At 40.4% G+C, this 23,966-nt stretch overlaps 1 protein-coding gene across 2 annotated transcripts in view; it reads left to right on the forward strand.

The window, feature by feature from the left end:
* Window positions 1–23,966, forward strand: part of etv4 (ETS variant transcription factor 4) — a 33,338-nt gene that overhangs the window by 3,222 nt on the left and 6,150 nt on the right. The window contains exons 4-9 of one of the 2 annotated variants that reach the window (XM_016234760.1): window positions 4,062–4,115; window positions 13,438–13,567; window positions 14,570–14,770; window positions 14,996–15,282; window positions 18,072–18,140; window positions 18,724–18,771. In XM_016234760.1, the coding sequence (XP_016090246.1) occupies window positions 4,062–4,115; window positions 13,438–13,567; window positions 14,570–14,770; window positions 14,996–15,282; window positions 18,072–18,140; window positions 18,724–18,771 (789 nt within the window). The remainder of the gene's footprint in view (window positions 1–4,061; window positions 4,116–13,437; window positions 13,568–14,569; window positions 14,771–14,995; window positions 15,283–18,071; window positions 18,141–18,723; window positions 18,772–23,966) is intronic. The other variant, XM_016234761.1, reaches the window with a different exon arrangement.

Raw genomic sequence — 23,966 nt, forward strand, 5'->3', positions numbered from 1 at the left:
CCCACACGCACACACACACACACACACACACACACACACACACACACACACACACACACACACACACACACACACAGAGACAGAGACAGACAGACAGACAGACAGACAGACACACGGTCTGATGTGACTATATACACACACACACACACTCACATGCTAACTCGACTGAGAGAGATCGAGTTGGCTTCAATCAGCCCTGGAATCTCTAAAAAGCTTGAGGGACTCACATTAAACTGATATATTTTTTTTTATCCGTCTAAAAATCGCATACGCTCCTTTTCAAAAAAGTTGAAACAAGTCTGAATGATTTATTTATCTGGTGGGCCAAATATTGGCTTCAGCTTTGACTCATAAAAACAGCCTTACTAATCCTCCTCGGGGCAGAAAAGAAAAAACTTAAATGACTTTAATATAATTACAGTATAGCAACAGGATAAGAGCAGGATCTATGAAATTAATGTAATTTCTTTGAACATGCTCAAAGGGGCATCAGTACGGTTTCCGTCACACAGGAAGTGCCAGATTATTGTTAAAGAGATGGATTTAATTCTCCCAATGTTCTGGTTTCTGTGTTTATGGACTACTGGCTAAAAAAGGAGAGAGAATATGCCCAAGAAAAAAAGAAGTATGTTACCAGTGTCACTGTCATACACCAGCCTGCATGACTAAGAGCTATTGCATGTCAGGAATAAAAAAGAACAGTGGATAAAGGGGAAGAACCCAAGTTTCTTTTGCTTGTGCCTTTTATTGAGCCATAACAAATCTAAAGTTTTTAGTTTTAATCCATTATAATTATAATTATTATTATTTTAGCTAAAGGACACCACTTTACATAACATTTGCATTAAATCCAGGCTTTAAGGGCCAATGAGATGTTGGTGTGGAATAAATCTGAGATCTTACTTAGTCCAGAAAATAAGAATTAGAAGAAGAAAAGGCAATATAACTATGGCAGGAAATTCAAAGTCGCTGTCATAAATTTGAATATCTTAGCTGCTTTATTCAAGGACAACTCAATGTGGCTACTTTTATTTATTATTTTATTCATCAGCATAATAACAATGACTTATCAAGGCTTTTTGTCCAACTGTATTGAGTGGCAGTCCTTGGAATCATATTCCATTATTGAACCAGTCTGCAAATGTACAAATCCACAAAAAGTAAAGTCAGCAAATCCACATATTATTATTAATACCCTTTATGGGACATTATTGATTGTTACTGTACATTATTATGCAATCAGTATGTAAGACATATCCATTGCTAGTGTTTGTGTAGATTTCACCCAGCATGACCTTTAAAGAAAAACAGTCTCAACAGAATCTATCCACATTTAATTTGGCCATAAACACCTAAGAAATGACTGTACGTAATGTCAGAAACATTTATCTTACAATCGTACGCATGCCAATAGTTCGATATAAAAAGAAGAAGATCAAAGCTATCTTTTCTTTGTCTGAGGCTCATTAAACTGCACTCTTCTTCTACTTTCCCTTAGTTATTTTCTCTATTCTTTCTCTTGCTCCCTTTCTCTTCTCAAACACTTATTGCATGACCTTAAAAGCCAGTCTTCAAAGACTTCAAAGCAGGTGATGAATTCCAGAACACTTCCCCAAGCAGAGCTGACCAACATTGTCTGAGAATGTCCTCCAGTTTTTTTTTTCTATGTGCGCAGGAAGAGACATTTAGTATTAATGCTACGCTGCTACATTTGCTCTCTTCTGAATCATTTCTTATTCTGTTGAAACATGCTTACGATGGATAAGCGAGGTAATTGGCTACATCAGCTCGAAAGACTGTAAATCCATCAGCAGGATCCAGCTAGAGTGTTTGTGATGGGTAGGGGGAGGACATCACTTCTTGTGGACTGACATTGATCACCCCTTATTATGTTTAAATAAGGCCTGTATATGATACAGATGTGTGGAGGTGTCGGATGTGCATGTCCTCCCCTCAGATTTTGAGTGAATTTTCTGTGCAACATTTTTATAGTTTATAATTAGGTTGCAGGATTTACGTAACGATGTGGCAGAAATCACCTATTTACATCCAAATTTGGTCACTCCAATATGCCCTTGAACATGTCAGATCCAGCACTGGTGCTCTTTCAAAAAATATATAAATAAATAAATAAATACATAATCAATCAATTAAAATAAGTAATAAAAATAAAGAATAAAAAATAAATCTGTAATATTAATATGAGTAAAGCTGACACAAAGTCAAAGATACAAGCAAAAAATAAGCAAAATTACAAAAAGGAGAGAGCAAATTTTGATTCAAGAGTAATAATAGCCCATCTACTGTTCATCTGATGGAATTCAGCAGTAATCAAGATCTCTGCACACACACACTCAGTAGTGATATTGATCTGCTGCTCACGGAAAAGTGCTGGCACATGGAAAAGTGGAGGTGAAGGTCACTGGCTGTCCAGAGGCAGTAACTCAGGTTTCACTGGGATGATGAAGAGAGACACAGGCTAAGCTAATGGACAGCCCATCCCTTCATCAAATCACAGTGTCCATTTAGACTGTGTGCTCAAGAAAAATGACTTGGTTTGAAAACATATTTTGATGCTGATTTCTGAGTCAGCAGGGGCAGAAAGAAGGAAACGCAGGACAACATAAATCCAAAAATGTATTTTAACCCTCATGGTGTTTTGAGGTCAGAGAGAGACTCCATAAATAAATACTAATAAATAAAGTATCAGGTTATATTTACTATTTAAGGGACTCCAGACAAATGTAAATGTCCTTTAATGTTTTTCTTTATTTCAGACATATTTGCTATACTATACTAAATTATAGTTATATATAAATTAATTATATTGTAAAAAAAATTTTACTTTTCGATTTTTGTTTTAATTAGTTAAAATTTTCTGCAAAGTGACTCCAAACAGAAACAGTGCTTCTAGAATCTAGTCATATTTCTGAAAATGGCTTTTCTGCTTTGTGATAAAATGTTAATAATATCTGCCTGGTTAGAGGAACTTCATAAAAGAATAATTTGTTTACTCATAGTTTTCATACATGCGTCATATATGTGAATATGAAGAGTTCAGATGCAAAAGCCTCTAAGTGCCGTCTGAAATTTTCTTCTAAAATTCTAATTTTTATCAGGCTCCTATATTTAGGTTCAGTAATTTTACTTTAATGGCAATGTATAGGTTCTTTTCTATGCTATTAAAGTGAAAAAAACTGAACATAAATATATGAGCCTGATAAAAATGCTCATTTTAGATGAAAATTTCTGTGTGCTCAAGAAAAATGACTTGGTTTGAAAACATATTTTGATGCTGATTTCTGAGTCAGCAGGGGCAGAAAGAAGGAAACGCAGGACAACATAAATCCAAAAATGTATTTTAACCCTCATGGTGTTTTGAGGTCAGAGAGAGACTCCATAAATAAATACTAATAAATAAAGTATCAGGTTATATTTACTATTTAAGGGACTCCAGACAAATGTAAATGTCCTTTAATGTTTTTCTTTATTTCAGACATATTTGCTATACTATACTAAATTATAGTTATATATAAATTAATTATATTGTAAAAAAAATTTTACTTTTCGATTTTTGTTTTAATTAGTTAAAATTTTCTGCAAAGTGACTCCAAACAGAAACAGTGCTTCTAGAATCTAGTCATATTTCTGAAAATGGCTTTTCTGCTTTGTGATAAAATGTTAATAATATCTGCCTGGTTAGAGGAACTTCATAAAAGAATAATTTGTTTACTCATAGTTTTCATACATGCGTCATATATGTGAATATGAAGAGTTCAGATGCAAAAGCCTCTAAGTGCCGTCTGAAATTTTCTTCTAAAATTCTAATTTTTATCAGGCTCCTATATTTAGGTTCAGTAATTTTACTTTAATGGCAATGTATAGGTTCTTTTCTATGCTATTAAAGTGAAAAAAACTGAACATAAATATATGAGCCTGATAAAAATGCTCATTTTAGATGAAAATTTCAGACGGCACTTAGAGGCTTTTGCATCTGAACTCTTCATATATTAGTACGTGTTTTTAGAATGCTTATTTTATCATTTTGGTGGTCTCTGCAGCTCAAGTTCCTGACAGCGATGAGCAGTTTGTTCCTGACTTCCACTCTGAGAACTGTAAGTACATCATTCTGATTTTGATTTACATCTTATGCATGAACATTAATGAACATGAAACCTGAGAGGGTGAGAAAGATGACAAAAACAAAAAGATAAAGAAGAGGAAGTAGGTTTGTCCGCCAATTATTTGTCCAAAAAGTGACTGATTGACAAACCGCTGGAGGCTGAGGCGTGGAGATTTTCAGGCAAACAGTCCTGTTCTCAGGCTGTGCGTAACAGAAATGCACGATACATGACCTACTACACTTACACTGAAGTATTTGGATGTTAATACTAAAGAGCACCTTCCATTTGCATTTGCCTGAAATACTTTTTTTTGCAAAGCAGCTAAGGAAGCCTGTAAAAGATCTTTCAGCAGTCAAGCACAAAGATTTCCTTTTTGTGTCTGACAGAGGTGTAAATGGGAAAGCAAATTCCTGTACCACACAACGCAAAGGCCGCCTTTTCACCTGCTTTCCTTGTTTTGTTGTGTCTCCTGTCAATGGCGTGCCGGGCTTTGTGGCGCGCGCTCTGTAAACAGTTCCTCTTGAACCTTTTGTTACAGCCATTCACAACATATTGGGTTGGGCCTTTACCACATTGGCGAGTCTGTTATGGTGACAATTTTTTCAAGGGTTGCAAAGTTCACGGAATGAGTCATAGATCTTGTTTTTTTCAGTAACACGAACCAGGCCGTGGCTTGCTAAAAGATGGAGTGTAGTAAACTCCAGTGTGCAAACAGCGCTATTCTAGATCTGACCTCTAGTGACAGATGCTCCCCATAACATATTGTTCTTGTCTGTTGTGCAACAATGAGGGGGAGGAAGTGGAGATGAACTCTGGGGCAGGAAAGGGTCATGTCTACTTAACCCCATCAGGACATAACCAATCACCAGTGCTCTTTGCAATTGACAGCCTTTCCTAATACTCACAGAGGAGATGGGAGTTCAGGCTGACAGGCCTGTCACATTAGTTAAGTGGAGCAAAGCTTTGACTGACAGCAACACCCGCCCTTTCATTTAGACATAATGGAGTAATAACTCACAAATTGAGGTCGTCATTGAGAAAAAGCCTCGAGTTGACAGGGCGGCTATAAACATAAACATATTCTCCCATGTTTGTGGTCCTTATGGTGTGGGTCAGTTTATGCCACCAGCTAAGATCCAAACACAGCCTCCTCTCTATTGGTTCAAACTCACTAAGATTATCATGACATTCAGGTGAGTCAGATGTTTTGCTAAATTGTGCCAGCATGTTACGTTTCATAACTGTCTCTTGGCCTTTTGTCTGTAAACACATGAGGGAAAAAAAGATACATGGAGTCAAGTGTTTGGTTGTTGTGTCAGTCAAGTTGTTTCCCGTCTGGGCACGACCGTGAGTCTAAGACTCCAGGATGGAGCGGAATGCCAGATTAAAGAAATGGGGGAGGTGCTGGACATGCTGTTGTGCAACACCTGCACATCTGGCAAATCTATCCCCATCCCTCTAGTTTTTCCACATTGAGAGTCTCCATTTGGCGTAATTCTGTGACCTGTTTGTCATTATTAGCGATGGAACTCAGCAATTTGGTCTCCTTGGTATATAAACTGTCATTCAGAACTTGGGATATAAATGTGAAGATGACTAGTTTGGCTAGTTAGGGAATCATTAACATGATGTAAAATGACTCCTCTAGACTTTAAACTAGACAGTGCTGTAGAAAATGAGTAGCCAAAGGTAATGAATCAGAACAAGAGATCACAAAGCAAACACAAAACTTCCCATAAATTGTAAGAAATTAAAACTGTACATTTATTATTGGTTAAACAGTAATTGTGAACATCAAAAATGAAACGCTTTTGTTTTTTAAAAATCTCTTTACAGTATGGATTAGTACAAGGAGATTTAGTCTTGTTTGTAATGGCACTCAAAGAACAGGATTGTTTCTCCCATTCATGAAAATGCCCAAGAGCAGAACTGACTCCACCCTCATGGTTCCTTTTTCTGAATGGAGGTTTTAACCCCACCCCCATCCTGTTTCCCCTCCAACTGTACTAAAATGTGATAATTTAGGCTGCCTTTTCTCTCCTGTTCTCTCTGTCTCAATGCTGAGTGTTCCAAGATGTGAGTTAATCCTGCAAATGCTGTGTTGTGAGAGCCATTGTTTGGTTTTGTACCTTGTTGTAATTATATAGGAAGTTGTGGCTATAAATCCAGTTCCAGAAAAGAGAAGTCTACAGGAAATAAAAAGAGCAGGCGAGATAAAAACACAAGAGATGTGCAAAGGGATTTTGGAATTTACTGTCTCAAGTCTGTTTGCACTTCCGTTAGCTCTCTCGACGCGTCTGATATATAATTGGATCGTGCTGTTGTGTTCATCCCCTCGCCCCTCCTCAAACAAAATATGCAGATCTACAGCTCTCAACTTTCCAAAATACAGCTGCTATGCAACAAAGTCTGCAAAAACATCCTCAAGAGTGCCAAAAATGTACAGAGACCAGTCATTCTACCCCGTAGAGGGGGCCAGGCTTTCCTCTTTCACTAACTTTTTGCAGTGGAACGAGCCACACGCGTACACACACACCGACACACGCGCACATTTAAGCCCCACATTTTTTATGAATGGGCTGGTTGTGAGGGACTGGCTGAGGCAGCACATTAAGAGAAAACGGAATCTCCATTCATGATTTGGACTGACTGAGAGCTGCGCTCAACACAGCCTTTACAGAGATGTTTTACTCTACCTCTTCACCATTTTTTTTCTTCAACCTCTTTCTCTTTTTTTGCTGTTTTGCTCTTTCTTTATCTCGCGTTCTTGCTTTTTCTTTCACTTTTTTGCTCTCTTTCTTTTTCTTTTTCTTTCTCTTTTGTTTTTAACTTTTTCATCTTCTCTTTCAGTTCTTAGCTCTCTTTTGCTTGCTCTTTCGTTCTAGCAAATTACAATATACAAGTATTGTATAATGAACTATTTCAATTAAGTTTTTTTTTACAACATTTATCTCAGTTCATGTTAATTTTTAAATATATAGAACTGTTCAAAAGTTTGGAGTCAGTAAGATTTAAAAAAAATATTTTACTTTTATTCAGCAAGGATGCATTAAATTGATAAAAAGTTCACTGTAAAGACATCTTTTTTTTTTTTTTACAAAAGATTTCTATTTTTTAAATGAATATTGTGCTTTTGGACTATCTATTCATAAAGAATCATAAAAAAAACATACCACAGTTTCCAAAAAAAGCACTAAGCAGCACAACTGTTTTAACTGTGATAATAATAAGAATGTTTTTTATAAGATTAATACATTCTATAAAAGTATTATTTATTTATTTTTAGTTCATAACTATTGTGGTAAATAATGTTAACATATACAGTCTTGATGGAAAGTTTTACCTTGGTTTCTTCTGAAAGTTTGAAGTCTAAACCTTTATAAAGGAGGAACATTTGTCGAAACCGGCAGTTGCAAAGGTTTAGGATGTTTAGGTGGATACATACCGAACTGTAAGTGCCAGTAAACAGCAGCTCAGACTCTTATGTAAAACATGAATTTGGAAACTTGTGCTCTGGTATGCTGTTGGAAGAAGTTAGAACATCCTCTTTAGAGGCTGAGGTATGGCCGCTGATGCATTGAATGGACAGCAGTGTGTATTTTACTGCATCGGTGAGGACAGAAGCAGTGGGGCAAACACTCTAAACCTACCCAGGAAATTGCCTTTTCTCCCTCCTCTCAAAGAGGGACCCTTTTCCTCCCTTCTCCTGCTGATAGAAAAGAAACTGAGGTGGGGGCTAATGATAACATAGAACATATGTAACATAACATACACATGTCTACACACATCAAAGACTTCCAGCGCACTGCAATAGACAGTGTTTGGAGACACAGAGTCTCTTCCAGCTAAATAGTGCAAGTCATCGCAGGTCTAAATCACTTAGCTCAGTCCATTGTTTCAGCATAATCTCACGTCAGTTCTGCTAAAATGCAACGGGCCACGTCTCGTATTGAAAAAGCAATGATGGATCTATTGATCCAGGGTGATCTCAGGAGTAGATCAGGCAGCATATGAAAAAAGCTTGAGTGTTTCTCTATCTCTCTCTGTATAATTAAGATATCAGCCCAGATGGGGTAGAAATGTATTTCTTACCGGCTTGACAGAAATTCAATGAGCAGGTGTTATCTCCCATCTCTCTCTGCATTCTCTACAGTAGAGTTCATTATATAATTTCTGCAATGAGCAGAGAAATCAATATATGCATTAAACATTAAGAGTGGACTGCGATATATTGAGGGCTGACGGATGTGAGGTTGAGAGTTTGATTACTCTTTCCACATGAACACTCGCATAAAACACTATCATGTTGCGATGGATGACATCATTGTATTGCGTTTACAAATGATGGTCATCCACCTTTCGCATTTTCACTTTCGTATAGTTTTCCCAAAGTTAAACTTTTGGTAATGGTAAAATAGTTTGAATAAATTATAAATTAATAGAAATGATTCATTTTTAAAAGACGGATGGTGCATTTCTTTTATTGACAAAGAGCGTCATGCGGTTGCATCAGAAAAAATAATCCACTCATAAATGGGAACTGATACCGTGTGGTTAACAGAAACTGGTCATATGTCATTCAGACCTAGTCCCAACACCCAAACCTACACCCAATTACAACATGACATTTAGTACACAAAAACACTAAACACATTAAGCATCCAAATGTGTTTTCAAACAAAAGACATGTTGAGAGCGCAAAATTTAGCTTAGATACACGAGACTCTGTCTGATCATCTCTACTTATCTTGTTATTCAAGTTTGCCAACAATTTTTTAGCTACCAATAGCTGTCTGAAACTCAAAGGGGAAGTCACTGACACTCAGAAGTGACAGTCAAACCCAATTGAGCAGAGAACCATTTTTATGGAAAACCCCTGGCCATTCACCATCTGCGAGAGGCCAGAACTTCCTTTTTTGTTTGCGTTCTCTCGCTTGCTCTCTCTTTCATTCTGATCGTGTTGACATGGACACCACATGTCCGCCATGTGTTGCTGAACTGTGCTGAGATGACAACATTGTTTCAGCAAAACCTCTGGCTGAAAGAACAGTCTTTTCTATCATCCACATCCCTCCCTGGACTTTCCACTGATCATTTCAATGATGATGGATTTACAAAAGCTCCTCAAATCAGGAAAGAAAACCTTCTTAGCTCCTTTTCTACTTAAACAAAAAATCCACAAAAAGCCATGAAAGAAACAGCTCAAAAACAACTATCTTTGTAATGCTCACCAAGCCATTATACCAAATGTTTGGGATCAGTAATACTTTCATTCAGCAAGGGCACATTAAACTTAAATTTAAGTTTCAATAGTTTCAGTAAAAAGACATTTATAATGTTACAAAGGTTTTCCATTTCAAATAAATGCTGTTCTTTTAAACTTTCTGTTCATCAAAAATCCTGAAAAAGGTCACACTTTCCACAAGGATATTAAGCAGCACAACTGTTAGTTAAAAATGTTACTTGATTTTAAGTAAGCATATTAAAATGATTTCTAATGGGTCATGTGAAACAAGTCTAGAGTAATACTGCACTTTTGCCATCACATGAATGGATTACATTTTAAAATTGATTAAAATAAAAAGTACATTTAATTGTAAAAATATTTCACAGTATTATTGTTTTTCCGTATTTTCCAATCAAATCAATGCAGCCATGGTGAGCATTTAAGAAAAACATTTTTAAAAATCTGTATGATTAATTTCAGTGTTTTGATTTTAATTACACAAAATAGTATAAAATATTAAACTATTTTGTACGATTTGTCTACACCCCAGTGACGGGTAGATTTAGGGGCGGGGTTGGTTAGGTGTAGGTCATTCATACAAATTCATCCAAATTGTGCAACTCGTAAAATGCGTATGATTTAGCAAAATTCTTATGAATTTGTACGAGTGATGTCGTAAGAATTCATATGAATTAGCCACCTCGTAAAATATGTACGAATTATCATAAGATCGGGCTGGCTTATCAGTATCAGCTAGAATTGTTGCTGTAATGTCTACAGTAAGGGTTGTTTAACTAGAAATTTTTGACATTTCCAATTGGTTTTTATTATAAGAGTGACTTTCTGTTTTGCAATCCTGTCACTTTTATTTCAATTAAACACCTGATGTACATCCTATGACAAGCTGTACTTAAAAAGAAACAAGCTTTGAGAGCCGTGTTAAGTGGGGTGCCCAAAATCAATACTGCCATTTCAACCTTTAAGCCATTCAGACATAATTGGCATCCTTGTTGTTCTTATTGATTTGTCACTGTTGGTCTCAAATGGCCATTGGGACGCCAGGTGGCATCTCTTCACTCACTCTCAAGCAGACTGTTATCATAATCGAAAATCAGATTTTATCACAACATCAGCACAAATATCAAACACTCCCACATCAGACTAACACAATACAATAATCCTTTGTTCAGTGTTTTTATCAAACAGTCTTTGCATAAAGACTTGTTCTGTTCAGGATTTGTGTTTTATATGACGACAGGCTGCAGCAGTCACGTTCCTCTGGTAAGATATGATAGGTTTATGGTCTTGAGATATTATTACTCAAACTTTGGAAACACTGTCCCTGCTGAGTTGATACGGTTGGCCTCAATTGTAATTGTCATAAGATGAAAATTTCCAGGAAGTGAGCCTGACATGAATATACAATACTGTCCAGATGATCAGTGGAGTTAAGGTTTAACTAAAAACAAAGCTGTCCTGCCTTAACAGTGACTGAAATCTGGCTCAAAGTTTCAACAATGGTACTTTTATTCAAACTAAATTGATTAGTGATTACTTGTACTTTAACACACTTTCTTAGGACGATCCCCCAGAGCTCTCGGTTAAGGCCACCATACCTCCATATGTCACAGCTGGTGGATCTTTTTTTTGTTTAGGGCAGGGGGTATCGGGGTCCTGAGATTTGTTTGTGGTGGGAGTTGACTGAATGGCCCTCCATAATGATCCCCTACTTCCTAAAGCACTCAACCATGACCATCACCTTTCACCCCTTATCCTCTCCACTGAATCCTGCTATTTACATATGTAAAGTCCAGCTCCCACCTCTAGCCCAGCCTGTCTCTAAAAGCTCATCCTGAATGGAGACAGTCTTGTCATTTAGGTACAATGCTCCTGGTTTTTCACACTTAGATGTAGCTTGAAGGGAGGTGTGAATGGTAAATGCACTTGTATGTAAGGACAGCATTATTTAAATCTACAGTATATTTTCGCAGGTTTATAGCCTTACCTGGCAGATTACGATCACTAGAGGTGTCAAAATCATTTTAGGTCAAAGACCGGCCTTTTTTTTTTTTCTTTTTTTTTTTGCAGGTTTAAATGTTTGGAATAAACTTTATGCTGCCTTCATAACGGGATAAAACAAAAGAGAGCACACAGAATGTATAAATTTCATTATTTTTTGTAACAAAAAAGGCTTGCTGATAGCTGTAAATTATACAGCTGTAAGTTCATATACATGCATCACATAAAACCAAACGTTTACATTTAAAAAGCACATACGTGGTCCAAACTCTCTTACATCTTACATCTCTGACACCCTTTTTTTTACCCTTCCTCTGATCTACACTCTTTGAAGATAACAATAAAGTAGGCGTGGAGTCCTTCCAGTGAAATCTAAATTAAATTTTGTAAATTATACAGCTGTAAGTTCATATACATGCATCACATAAAACCAAACGTTTACATTTAAAAAGCACATACGTGGTCCAAACTCTCTTACATCTTACATCTCTGACACCCTTTTTTTTTACCCTTCCTCTGATCTACACTCTTTGAAGATAACAATAAAGTAGGCGTGGAGTCCTTCCAGTGAAATCTAAATTAAATTTAAAAAAAATTATGTATTCCTCTTTGGTGTTACATTGCACATTTAGTATCACAACCCCTATCCCCCCTTTTTTCCAAGAAACAAAACCAAAGAAATATGAGTTTCTTTAGAGAACATTGATGTAACTTTCACACGAATCGTAAAGAGAGAAAGCAGAAACTGAGAGCTTTGGGCAAATTGCACTAAATAAAGTACAAGATCTTCCCTTATTGTCACATCACTGTTTACTCGAGTGCCATCAGTCTGTAAACTCAAGGAGATTTAACGACACACGGATGTGTCTTGATAATGTTACACGCTCCTGAAGTGTCCTCCTGAAGTCCTCGTTTGGTCCTCCATCCCATTTTAGATTATTTAGAGTGAAATGATTCATTGCTTTAATAGAGTGTTTTTTGTGGTTCTGTGTTCGTAATGAATTTGTAAAAGGACTTGCAGCTTTATTGATCAAATGAGCAGTCCATTATTAAAGCATATCATTGATTTGAGACTTTAAATGTCAAATCTATAAATTTTATACAGACTCATTATAGAGAAGAATCACTCGTTCTTTTCATATTTCAACTCTTTCTCTTTCGAGTGGAGTATTGCCTTTTAGAGGGCAGGCTACAGTATTGGAAGGCCTTTCCCCCATTTTTTTCTTGCTTTTGTGAATGAAATATGCAATTACCTGGGCTTGGGTTTCAGCAGTGCCTGTTCTGTCAGGTCTGCGCCCACGACAATCAACACATAAACAGCCATAAACACAGAGCTGCTGCTCAGCTGGAAGAGCACAGCTGCTGCTGTTTACCCTGAGCGGCCCAGAAAAACATCCTGTACTGCGCCGTCTTTGAGCCCGGCTGCTCCCCTCCAATAATAAACAACACTGTGGTTCAGACCCAGACCCCACGCATGCTGGGTGGCTCCTCTGCTACTCCTCAGCTAAATGCCAAAATCTTTAAAAGCTGGGCTGGAGAAACTGGAGAAAAAAAAATCTTATGTAAATGACCAGCTGCTGATGTGTTTATAAAAGGCTTACTCATTTAACCACAGCCTTTGAATGTTTTTAACGGGTCTGTGCTTTAAAAGGGTTGAAGAAACAAATCTGGAAATTAGAATTATGAATCTAATGCACATTAATAATTAATCTAAAATGGTTAAATCCACTTTTCAATATTTATTAATGGAAGTAACTTTTTTTATGCTAGTGGATGTTTATGTATATAATTGTTTATGATTTAGTTTGAAGCCGAGTCCAGGGCACAGTAAGTTTTACTGTGTCAACTGTGGTTGAGTTAAATGATCACGTTTGCATGATCTACTGCCCTCACTAAAGCTAAGGAGAAACCAAGTTCATTAAAGTATTTGTAATACATGTGTATCTCTTTACTCTTGTTTGTATACTCTTGTTGTATTTTTAGTGCAGACAAAAGGCCTGTCATTTCTCAAACAGGAATTAGCTTAAATGTGGTTCATTAATAAACCTGTTTCTCTGTGTACCGCAGCAGTGGCATTCCACAGCCCGCCTGTGAAGATTAAGAAAGAGCCTCAGAGTCCCGGCTCAGACCCCAGCCAGTCTTGCAGTCACAAGCAGAGCTTCAGCTACCCCAATGGAGAGCAGTGCCTTTACGCCAGGTCAGTCAAAAGGCAGATGCTGTTCCTTGATGCCTCTCGCCAGATGAACATACTTTCATGGTGTGAGCAGGTTTACTACGTTCACCTTTAGCCCTGTGGATACATAAATTAGATTCTTATAACACACATTTCACACTATAATGCAGGGTTCTTCAAATCCGGCCCTGGGAGGTCACTGCCCTGCAGAGTTTTGGCCTGATTTTGTTCGAAATGACGTTACACTGATGCGTTCTTCAATTTCACTTGAAGTATATCATGGCCACAATCAAGGACACCTGAGCAAGCTAATCAAGGTCTTCAGAGTAACTAGAAAATTAGTAGTTGGTGATTTTGATCTTGAGCTAAATTCTGCGGGGCAGTGGCTATAATAAGTGCCATGATGCCTTAATCTCACATATCACAGAAGTGTTTTTATATCTCTAGAAGTCATTTTAAAAACATCTCAAATGATGCAATGGGTTTAATGGTATGCCATGGTGGAAACAACATTTTAAACAATTTTTAAAATAAATAGGCAGACTTGTCTTGCTAAGGCTGATTTAACATTTTATTTAATTAAATATAACTAAAATATATTTTCATATATAATAAGAGATGAAAACACATTTGAGGGTCAGAATTTGTGTAAAAAATATTATAAGAAAAGTTTTTCCACTCTTTGTTTAGATTAATATAGAAATAGTTTTCCCACTCCATTTCCAAATGTTTCAGTTGTAAAAAAATATTAATATAATAAGTAATGTTATATATTTTTTATGCATTCTCATATTTTAAGAATGCATGTCTGGGTCAAATGTAAAACAAAAGTCTATACATATACTTTTCTGGTTTTAATGTGACGTTTTAACGGAGAAAAAGAAAATCATAATAATATTTTAACAAAAATCTACTCCTGAGACATAAAAGTGTTTATAATCGAAGAGACATCCATACAAGATTTCATGGGTATATAACAGGAAAGAAATGCATTGTTGACTTTGAAAGTGTCTATGTGCCCTGTAGTGCCTACGAGCAGAAGAGAGCAGCTGTGGCAGCAACAGCAGGAGGATCTAAGAGCTCTTGTCCAGGAACACCCATGTCTCCTATGCAGCATTACTCCCCAAAACCAACAGTGGGAACTCGGCCGGAGTCAGGGTACATGAATACACCCTCAGCCAGCCAATCCCACGCCTGCCACAGCCACAGTTACCCCATGAACCCCAGGTAACAATAATGACAAAGAATGTGTGTGTGTAAACTTTCGAGTAGAGATGCATGATATATTGGTACGGTTATCGGTCGAAAAACTAAAATCCGTCATTTTAAATACAAGCGAATCCATATGGATATTTAATTGTGCATGCTATAGCATACAGATAAAGCATACTTGCATTGCAACAGCATTTTTAGGAGCCTATCTGTTAATCAAGGTCTCATTTTCCCTCCCACTTCCAGGTTCCCTTCCGGCTCTGCAGAGATGTGCCCACCATTCGCTTCCCAAGGCCAGGCCCTGCAGCGCATGCATCCTGCCCATGCCTCCGGGGGCGGAGGTGGTGGTTATCATCGGCAACACTCTGACCCCTGCTTGCCTTATCCTCCTCAGCAGAACTTCAAGCAGGAGTACATGGACCCTCTGTACGACCGAGCGGCCCACATGGCTGGGCCACAGCATCAGAGGTTTCCTCCTGCCCATATGATGGTCAAACAGGAACCCACTGACTACAGTTACGAACCTGGTACGTGAGTCAAAAGACCGATGACACAAAGTGAATTGATTTGCTTTGAAGTGGTGTCTCATCGCCTCTCTTTTCCTGAAAAATCAAACCACATTAGGCCACTAATGTAAACAGTAAATTTCACGACAAAACCAGAGTCTTTTTTCGAAGAGATTCTGTTTGTTCCTCTCTGCTTTCACATCCACTGACACTTTACAAAGGTCTCAACAGTGTTTTCTGTACTTCTGCCCGCTCCTGCACCTTTGCCCCTCCCTTTTCTGCCTGTGTTCTTTGAGAAGGAGGAGGCATAGGAATTTCATTGAGAAAATGGAGGGCACTGGAAAGACTAGAATCCCCAGCGGAGTGCTCGCGGGTGTAGGGTTGCAGCAGCGGCTTCCTTTTTCTGCAGGCAGATGAACTCATAATGGAAAAATGAGTGTAGCCTCAGTAACCCAAGCCCATGCATTGGCTTGGTCGAGCGGGTGGGAGGTGGCGGGGGGTGTTGTAGCTGGGGGGTTCGGGCCATATACTCACAACACAGATGAACTCACCTCCTCCCACTTGGCTTTTGCGACTGACACAGGGTCGAAACACAACACCCTGCGCAGGTCCAACTTATCAGTGCTCTGTGAAAGACTACAAATAACAGTGATCTAACAAACATTGCACATAGATTAGCTGAAAACAAAGTTACCATTTCACCCGATTCTTTTAAATGTAAAAAAAGGAAACATTACCTTTTTGGGGTTCTTTCTTTCCCTTCTACTGCATGTCCAGTGTTGTTATTGTTAACTAAAACTATTAAAATGATTAATTAACATTTCCATAATTGAAATAAAGCACATAAGCATAAATATTATATTAGGACTTAAATAGTCATAAAAATGTGAAATGTTGCCTTAGTAGTTAACTAAAATAAAATAAGTTGAAGTACTAAAATTACTAGAACTAAGATAAAAAGAAAGCTAATAAAAATGACAAAAGCACTTAAATGACCAAAACTTAAATTAAAATGAAAACCGAAAAGATAAAAATAAAATAAAACTAAAACAACACTGTTATAAAACTGATGCTGCTTAGCTCAGATTCATACGTGCAGAAATGTGGCAACTTCGGATGAGATAGTCTGGAACAAAAGGATGTTTGTGTGAGGATAGAGTGTCCTATCTGAGGTGGAGTACAGCATGTTATCAGTAGATTCATCCCTGCCCAGGCCGGTGGCTGCTGCTCTGCTACAGAACAAAAACAGAGAGAAATACAAGCTAACACCAATAAGAAACCATACAGACACTTTTGTATAACATGCAGTAGGGCTGCATGATTAAATCAAAATAAAACTGATAACAAATGTCATAGTTTGATTATTAAATCACAAAGCCTGTGGTTTAAGTAAATAAATATATGTGCGACATGTTTCAGAGTGTAGTGCGGCACTGTGTTTATTTACACGTGAGCAGTTCACGATCCAGTGTTTTCAGCATCCTAGAGCGACTCGCAGTTAATGAAAAAAAAATCTGTGTGTGCTGTGAGTTTGGGTCATATTCAAATGTTTTAGTTTTTTGTACAATATTATATTAGTAATAATTCTTATTATGTTTAATCTTAATAATAATACACTTTCAGTTATCATCATCATCGTCATCATCATTATATGTATAAAAACAATTACATATTTCCCCAATCGTGCAGCCCTACCATGCAGTTTATGTTTTATAAGGGATCATGTGACTGGTTCAGTTGAAAATGAAGTCCAACAGCTCTGTCAACAGTTTCATTAATGAGCTTTATGTATGAGAAAAGTGCTCTAGTCCCTCAGAGCTCGTTCTCCCCTGTGACCTCTTATCATGGCCTCTGCCACTGCATTCTCCAGCCATGAATCATGACTCAAACTAACCATTTCTCATTTATACAGTACAGAAGGAGTGAGAGGGAGAGGGAGAGAGAGCTGTTATAAAGCTGATTCTGGCTTCCTGCAGTTCTGTGTGACTGTTTAAGATCCACTGCTCTTTACTGCCTAAAAATAAAGCTGGAGACAGATGATATTATGACAAATGACTTTATGACAAATGGATCTTTTGTCCTTGCAGCACTCTGTGGCAGAGGTTATCAAATCTGCAGATGCACCAGCTTCACACCCTACAGAAATAGTGCCTAAAGAGGACCAACAATGATTAGCTCTGTTCTCAAACCTAGTGAGCTGCCTTGCTGCTTACTACCTACATAGGCAGCATATCCTAACCACAACGTAACCTCATAAGGAAATAATTATGAATAGGCGGCAACACACAAAAAAATAGTGCTTCAAACAGGAGAGCAACGTGAAATTTGCTATAGTGCTAATGGTGCAACACACTAATTAAGGGTTTGACAAACGGGCGTTTGTTAGTAAACTACACAGGGTTCATGAGGTGATGAAAAGTTAATTGATTAACTTGAATTTAAAATTCAAATAAATAAATAGGACTTACGTATATAAAAAAGGTATTTTTATCTGTACTTTTCAGGATCAAAGTGCTTATGTGAAAATCAACATTTGTTTCATCTTGTCTGCCACCTTGGATTTATTTTTCACTTTAGACTGTGTGTGAAGAATATATGCAATGCTGCCTCCCTGCTAGAAGGGAGCAAAACTGAAATGCTAACATTTAGCTTTTGCTCCGGACACCTAAAATGCTTCCTATGTAGGAAACTCACTATGGGTTTTGGAACAAAGCAGTTGACTTTTCACCAACAGGAAGCATAAATAATGATTATCAGATCATTTGTACGCATCCATCAATGAGGGTCATTCGTTTGTGTTTTCTCTACAGATGTGCCTGGTTGCCCCTCCATGTATCATAACAACGAGGGCTACCCCAATCCACAGCACAACAGTGAAGGTAAGGACATGGTTTGTCCATCTAGAACATGCAGCTCTTGTATAGTTCTAGAATGTGCATTTCACACACTCACAGCACGTCAGGATTGGCCAGTACTGTGCGGTCACTGGCTAACCAGGCCAGAGGGTCTGTGTTTCTGTTGGCATGGACATTTGTTTCTCCCTTGCCTAAAGAATTCCAGGGTAAATATTACTACTGGAAAAGATGGGTATTTTTCCTGGAGTGAAGAAAAAGAATCCTTCTCTCCGTTTGCTGCATTTGCCGCACCATTTTGGGTATTTTCAGTTGTTAGCTGATCTCTGTAATGAGCCATTAGATACAGAAAATGTAGTTCCTTGCTCCATAAGTTTACATAACCGAATAATAATAATCATCAAGAATCCTTGTTTCCCATAATAAGAATTCATAAATATCAATGGAAAAACAGTTACGGTATTCATACATCTCAATTTGAAAAGTCAAACAGGAAAATGCTTGTTATTATTAATGACTACCATTAATTCATTAGCACAGTATAACTCAAAGAGGATTGTCTTGGTATCCACTTTAAACTTCTAATAATTCCCTTGTCCTGTCTTACTAGGTTACATGTTTGAAAATGATTCCCGCGTTGTTCCTGAGAAATTTGAAGGTAAGTTTCACTTGTCCAGATAGGACAGGTATTAATTTCAAATACAAATAGTCTGTTCAAGTGCCAAGCTCACACAATGAATTGAAGTGCTACAACATACAAAAATGAGAAACAAAATGAATACAGTGGGGCCCAAAAGTCTGAGACCATTACTGAAAAAGTGTTCATTTTGTTTTTACAAAATGTACATTTGCTTTTATCAAATTGTTACCAACATAACAATCAGAATGGAAAGCTGAATTGAAAAATGAATATAAATCTAGTTCCCTTTCGAAACTACACTCGTACTGCGTCTTGCTAGACGCATATGGGGAAAAAGCCTTTTTTTCTCCTGAACTGAAGCCTTTTTTCATTCATGCAGTGAAACTGCACGGCCATTGGTTCATGTAGTGTATTAAAAATGAACCAATGGCTAGGCAGCGGAGCTGCACGAGCCTATGGTGACGAAGCCCGCTAAGCCTGCCAAAACCCGCCAGAATGGGCGGGGCATCTGGCTATATAAGCGGGCGTTCGCCACAGGATTCTCAGATTTCTTCTCCTTCAGAGACGACTCTACGCTCATCGCTGATCCTGAAAGTCTGCTCGCCATTGACACACCTCACAGCTGGACAGCTCCCTGCTCGGCTGACCGGCTCTCTTTGCGCCTTAGCATCGCAGCAGTTCCGGTCCTGTTCCCCTGCTGCCATCCGGCTAAACTGAAAGAGCTTATTTCTAGCTGGTAAGCCCTAAAAGGGCAAATTCTAGCGACGTTGTTGCAAATGTCGTGCTGTGAGTGTGGCTCGTGCAGGGAATCTTGCATGATGCAGAAGGGCAGTGAGTGCCATCACCTGTCTGGGCAGCCCCCATGCAGAGACTGCTCGCTCACTGAGACGGAATGCTCTCGTTAAAAGCATGAGTCTTGCCCTTCTCCACTCGCGGACCGCCTTCACTGAGGGCAGCCCCGCTCTCCTGTTTCTCCTCTCTCAGCGAGCCTCGGAGAGGGAAACAGCGTAGTCAGGGAATAAGCAACCGGGTTGACTGATCTCATGCTGGCACTGTGCCCGCGTGCTCTCTTTCCCCATTGCACTCGGATCTGCCGCAGAAGGGCAGTGAGCTTCGCTCTTACTGAGACAGAATGCTCATTCAGAGCATGAGTCTCGCTCTTCTCCACTCACGGATGGCCTTTCACTGAAGGCAGCCTCGCTCTCCCATTTCTCCTCTCTCAGCAAGCCTCGGAGAGAGAAATGGTGAAGCCTGGGAACTAAGCAACCGGGTCTGAGTGATCTCACGCCGACACAGAGCCTGCGTACTCGCTCTCCCCGCTGCGCTTCGATCCGTGTCTTGCACGTAAGGATCAGTGTCCCTCTTTACATCGAGCGGCTCTATCCTCCTAAGTAGATCGGAGCAGATGCTGCCATTGGCAGCTTCAAATTGTGTGTGTCACTATGACTGCACTCAAAGACATGGGCTGCTGTTACCACGAAAGCAGTCTGCCCCTGTGCGTTCGCGGAAGGCCGCCCTGCCTCCCCACTCTCATGTTTCTCTCCTCCCAGTTACCTCGGAGGAAGCAACGGCGAGCTCGTGGGTTGAGCGATCAGGCAGAGCAATTTCATGCTGACACACATCAGGCATGCTTAATCTGCCAGTGTGTTACACGTGAGAATCAGTGCTCCTCGTTCACGAGCAGCTTAATCCTCCTGGGCAGATCAAAGCAGAACGCTGGCAGCTTCGCATTTGTGTGTGCGTCGCTGAGCCCCGCCTCCCCCGCGCTTGTGTTTCTCTCCTCCCAGTTACTCGGAGGTAGAATTGATGAACTCGCAGGTATGAACGATCAGGTTTGAGTGATTTAATGCCGGCAAAGTCCCTGCATGCATCACTCACCACGCAGCTCTTTGATCTGCCATTGTGTTTACACGAGGGGATCGGCGCCCCTCATTGTCGAGCTGCTCAATCCTCCTCGGCGGTTTGGAGCAGAACGCTGTCACCAATGATTCAATATCGCTGACAGCTTTGTATTTGAACGTGTCTCTCGCCTGGGCCATGCCCACGCTGAGGCTGTGCTGCTGAGACAGACTGCTCTTACAACGAGAGCTCATGTCTCGCTCTGCTTTGCTCGCAGCTCGATTTCTTCAGTGAAGACGGCCACTGCAAGCAGATTTGAGAGAATGCGCGCAGCATTTTTGATCTGCCAGAGTGTTTACACATAAAGATCATCAAAACTCTTCTTCTAACGAGTGGTTTGATCTTTTTAGGTGGATTAAAAGAGAATGCTGTCACTAATGATTATTATCACTGACAGCTTCAAATTGAACACATCTGTGCCACGCCCACGCTGAGGCTGCGTGCATGGGCTGACTGCTCTGCTATGAGAGCATTAAGTCTAGTGAAGCATTTTTTGAAAGCATTTTCAGGGAAAGCAAATTTCCTCTTCTGAGTGTGGGGTCTCCATACGGCGACCAGCCTTTCAATTTAATCTAACCCCTTGTCACACAGGCTGAGGCCTGTCGGGCCATCCCTGTAGTGCCAATCTCGGTGTTGGAGATAATAAAACGAGGTTATTCACTGCAATTAGCTCGAATACCCCGCGATTCAGCTGCGTGGTTCCCACCTCAGCTTAGAGCAAAGATGCACACGTCCTGTGCTCAGAGGTGATGCATTTGCTGGCGATAGGAGCCGTAGAAACTGTTCCTCCAGCTCAGAGCGAGTCAGACTGCGACAGCCGCTACTTCCTCGTCCCCAAAAAGGATGGTTGCCTCCGGCCCATCCTCGATCTCAGACACCTGAATCACGCCCTCATGAAAAGGTCGTTCAGGATGACTATGCTGAAACAGATCCTTGCGCGAATTCGCTCAGGAGATTGGTTCTTTTCGCTAGACGCATACTGGCCCCCCGCACTTTTACGAAGTGCATGGACGCTGCTCTCTCCCCTCTGAGACAGGTGGGAATCCGCATTCTCAATTACCTTGACGACTGGCTCGTTCTGGCCCAGTCAGAGGCAGAATTAATATCACACAAGACCCTCCTCCTCAGCCACCTGGAGTGCCTGGGACTCAGGGTAAATTTTGTCAAGAGCCCGTTGTTCCCCAGCCAGCAAACATCGTTCCTGGGAACAATTTTCGACTCAAATGAGGGCTGTAGTCACGTCAGAACGGGCTCTGGCCATATGGAGGCTGGCGACCTCCTTCGAGATTGGTACCACTCACCCTGTCAAAGCATTTCAAAGGATGCTGGGCCTCATGGCAGCGGCATCGCCAGCGCTACAGTTGGGTCTGCTTCGTATGCGCCCCCTTCAACGCTGGTTGAAACCACGGGTTCCATCCCATGCGTGGCGTCACGGACGCCTGCAGATCAAGGTGAGTCAGGCCTGTGTAACAGCCCTGGCCCCCTGGAAGAACTCCCGCTGGATGGAACAGGGCGTGGCCATGGGATGGTTTGCAGAAGGACAGTTGTCACAACAGACGCCTCCAACTCAGGTTGGGGGGCGCTATGCGAGGGCCAGAGCATGTGAGCGTTTTCCGCTCTATGGACGTGCGCTCCGCTCAGTCGCTCTAACCGCACAAGCAAGCGCTCCGTTAATATTCCGCTCACGCTCACCGTGAACCAATTCCCGCTCAGATCCCGTTCCGACATAACATTTCTCTAGTAGGCCTAATTGTTTACTGTTTGTAACGAAATTCTTGGATTATTGTCTAAAATTAAGCATGCTGATAAATAGCAATTATTTCAGAGCGAAATTCTTACATTCTTCTTAATTTTATTAATTGTAATGTATTAATTAAAATGTATTAAATATATGAATCTAACCTTAGCAAACCTACCTAAAATGCAAAAACTGAAAAAGTGTATTTGATTTTCGTTAACTTTATTTCCGTGAAAATAGCTGCAGTTGTTGTGCAATAGAATATTCAAAAGAGGCTCATTAAAACACAAACGCACACACACACACACAAGAACTTGCAACTTCGTTGAAACAATATCTGAACTCCATAACTGCTCTACTATTCTCGATCTCGAACAAGCAAATCACCAAACGGCATTCTGGGTTGAGCGAGCGGTGCTGAGCGTTTTGAGCGAGCGGAGCGGAATCTTCAGAAAGGCGCTCTGCGCTCTTAAGGAAATATTACCACTCCGCTCCCCGTTCCGCTCCCACTCCGCTCCGCTCACATGCTCTGGCGAGGGCATACCGACTTTCAGTCACTGGTCGAAGGTGGAAAAAGGCTTCCACATCAACTGCCTGGAAATGCTAGCAGTTTGTCGAGCCTGTCAGTTCTTCCTGCCAGTCCTAAAGGGGCACCATGTGCTACTCCGATCGGACAACATGTCTGTGTTGTCCTACATAAATCGCCAGGAGGCCTCTCCTCTAAGCGTCTCTTCACTCTGGTAGAGCGCTTCTTAGAATGGGCTCAACCCAAACCTAAGGATCATATACCGGGCAAATTGAACCAAGGAGCGGATATGCTATCAAGGAGCAATGTCCCCTCAGGGGAGTGGACGCTCCATCCGCAGATGGTTCAGAGGATCTGAGAGATCTTCGGCAAGGCCGAGGTGGACCTCTTCGCCTAAAGAAGACAACTCTCACTGCCCAATTTATTTCTCAAAGACCAGGGACGCGTTGGCCCACGATTGGCCCAACCTCCTTCTTTATGCTTTTCTGCTGATCGCTCTGATCCCACAGGTAATTAGACGAGTAAGGGAACAAAAACACAAGGTTCTCCTGGTGGCCCCCCTTTGGATGAACCAGCTGTGGCTATCAGAGCTAACTCAGCTACTGATAGCGGCCCCTTTGCCTGTTCCGCTGAGACAGGATATCCTCTCTCAAGCGAACGGGACAATATGGCATCCTCGGCCCGACCTATGGGCCTTGCACCTCTGGCCGCTCGGCATGAGCCTTCGAGCCTCCCAGAGCGACTCTTAAACACAATTTCGGAGGCTAGAGCTCCGTCTACGAGACGCCTCTATGCCTTAAAGTGGTCTTTTTTTCTCCACTTGGTGTCTAAACCGCGGCAAAGAAACTCATACTTCCGATTTGACAGAGGTGTTGTAATTTCTGTAAGAGCTGCTGGATAAGTGACATTCCCCATCCATGCTCAAATTCTTTGTGGTGGCTATAGCGGCCTCTCATGCCCCTATTGAGGGCCAATCGGTGGGCAGAAACAGCGCGGTCATCCGCTTCCTAAGGGGTGCCAGGAGGCTGAATCTGCCACGTCCCCCTACCG

The sequence above is a fragment of the Sinocyclocheilus grahami genome, unplaced genomic scaffold (genome assembly GCF_001515645.1).
Source record: "Sinocyclocheilus grahami isolate Dianchi unplaced genomic scaffold, SAMN03320097.WGS_v1.1 scaffold457.1, whole genome shotgun sequence".
Lineage (NCBI taxonomy): Eukaryota > Metazoa > Chordata > Actinopteri > Cypriniformes > Cyprinidae > Sinocyclocheilus > Sinocyclocheilus grahami.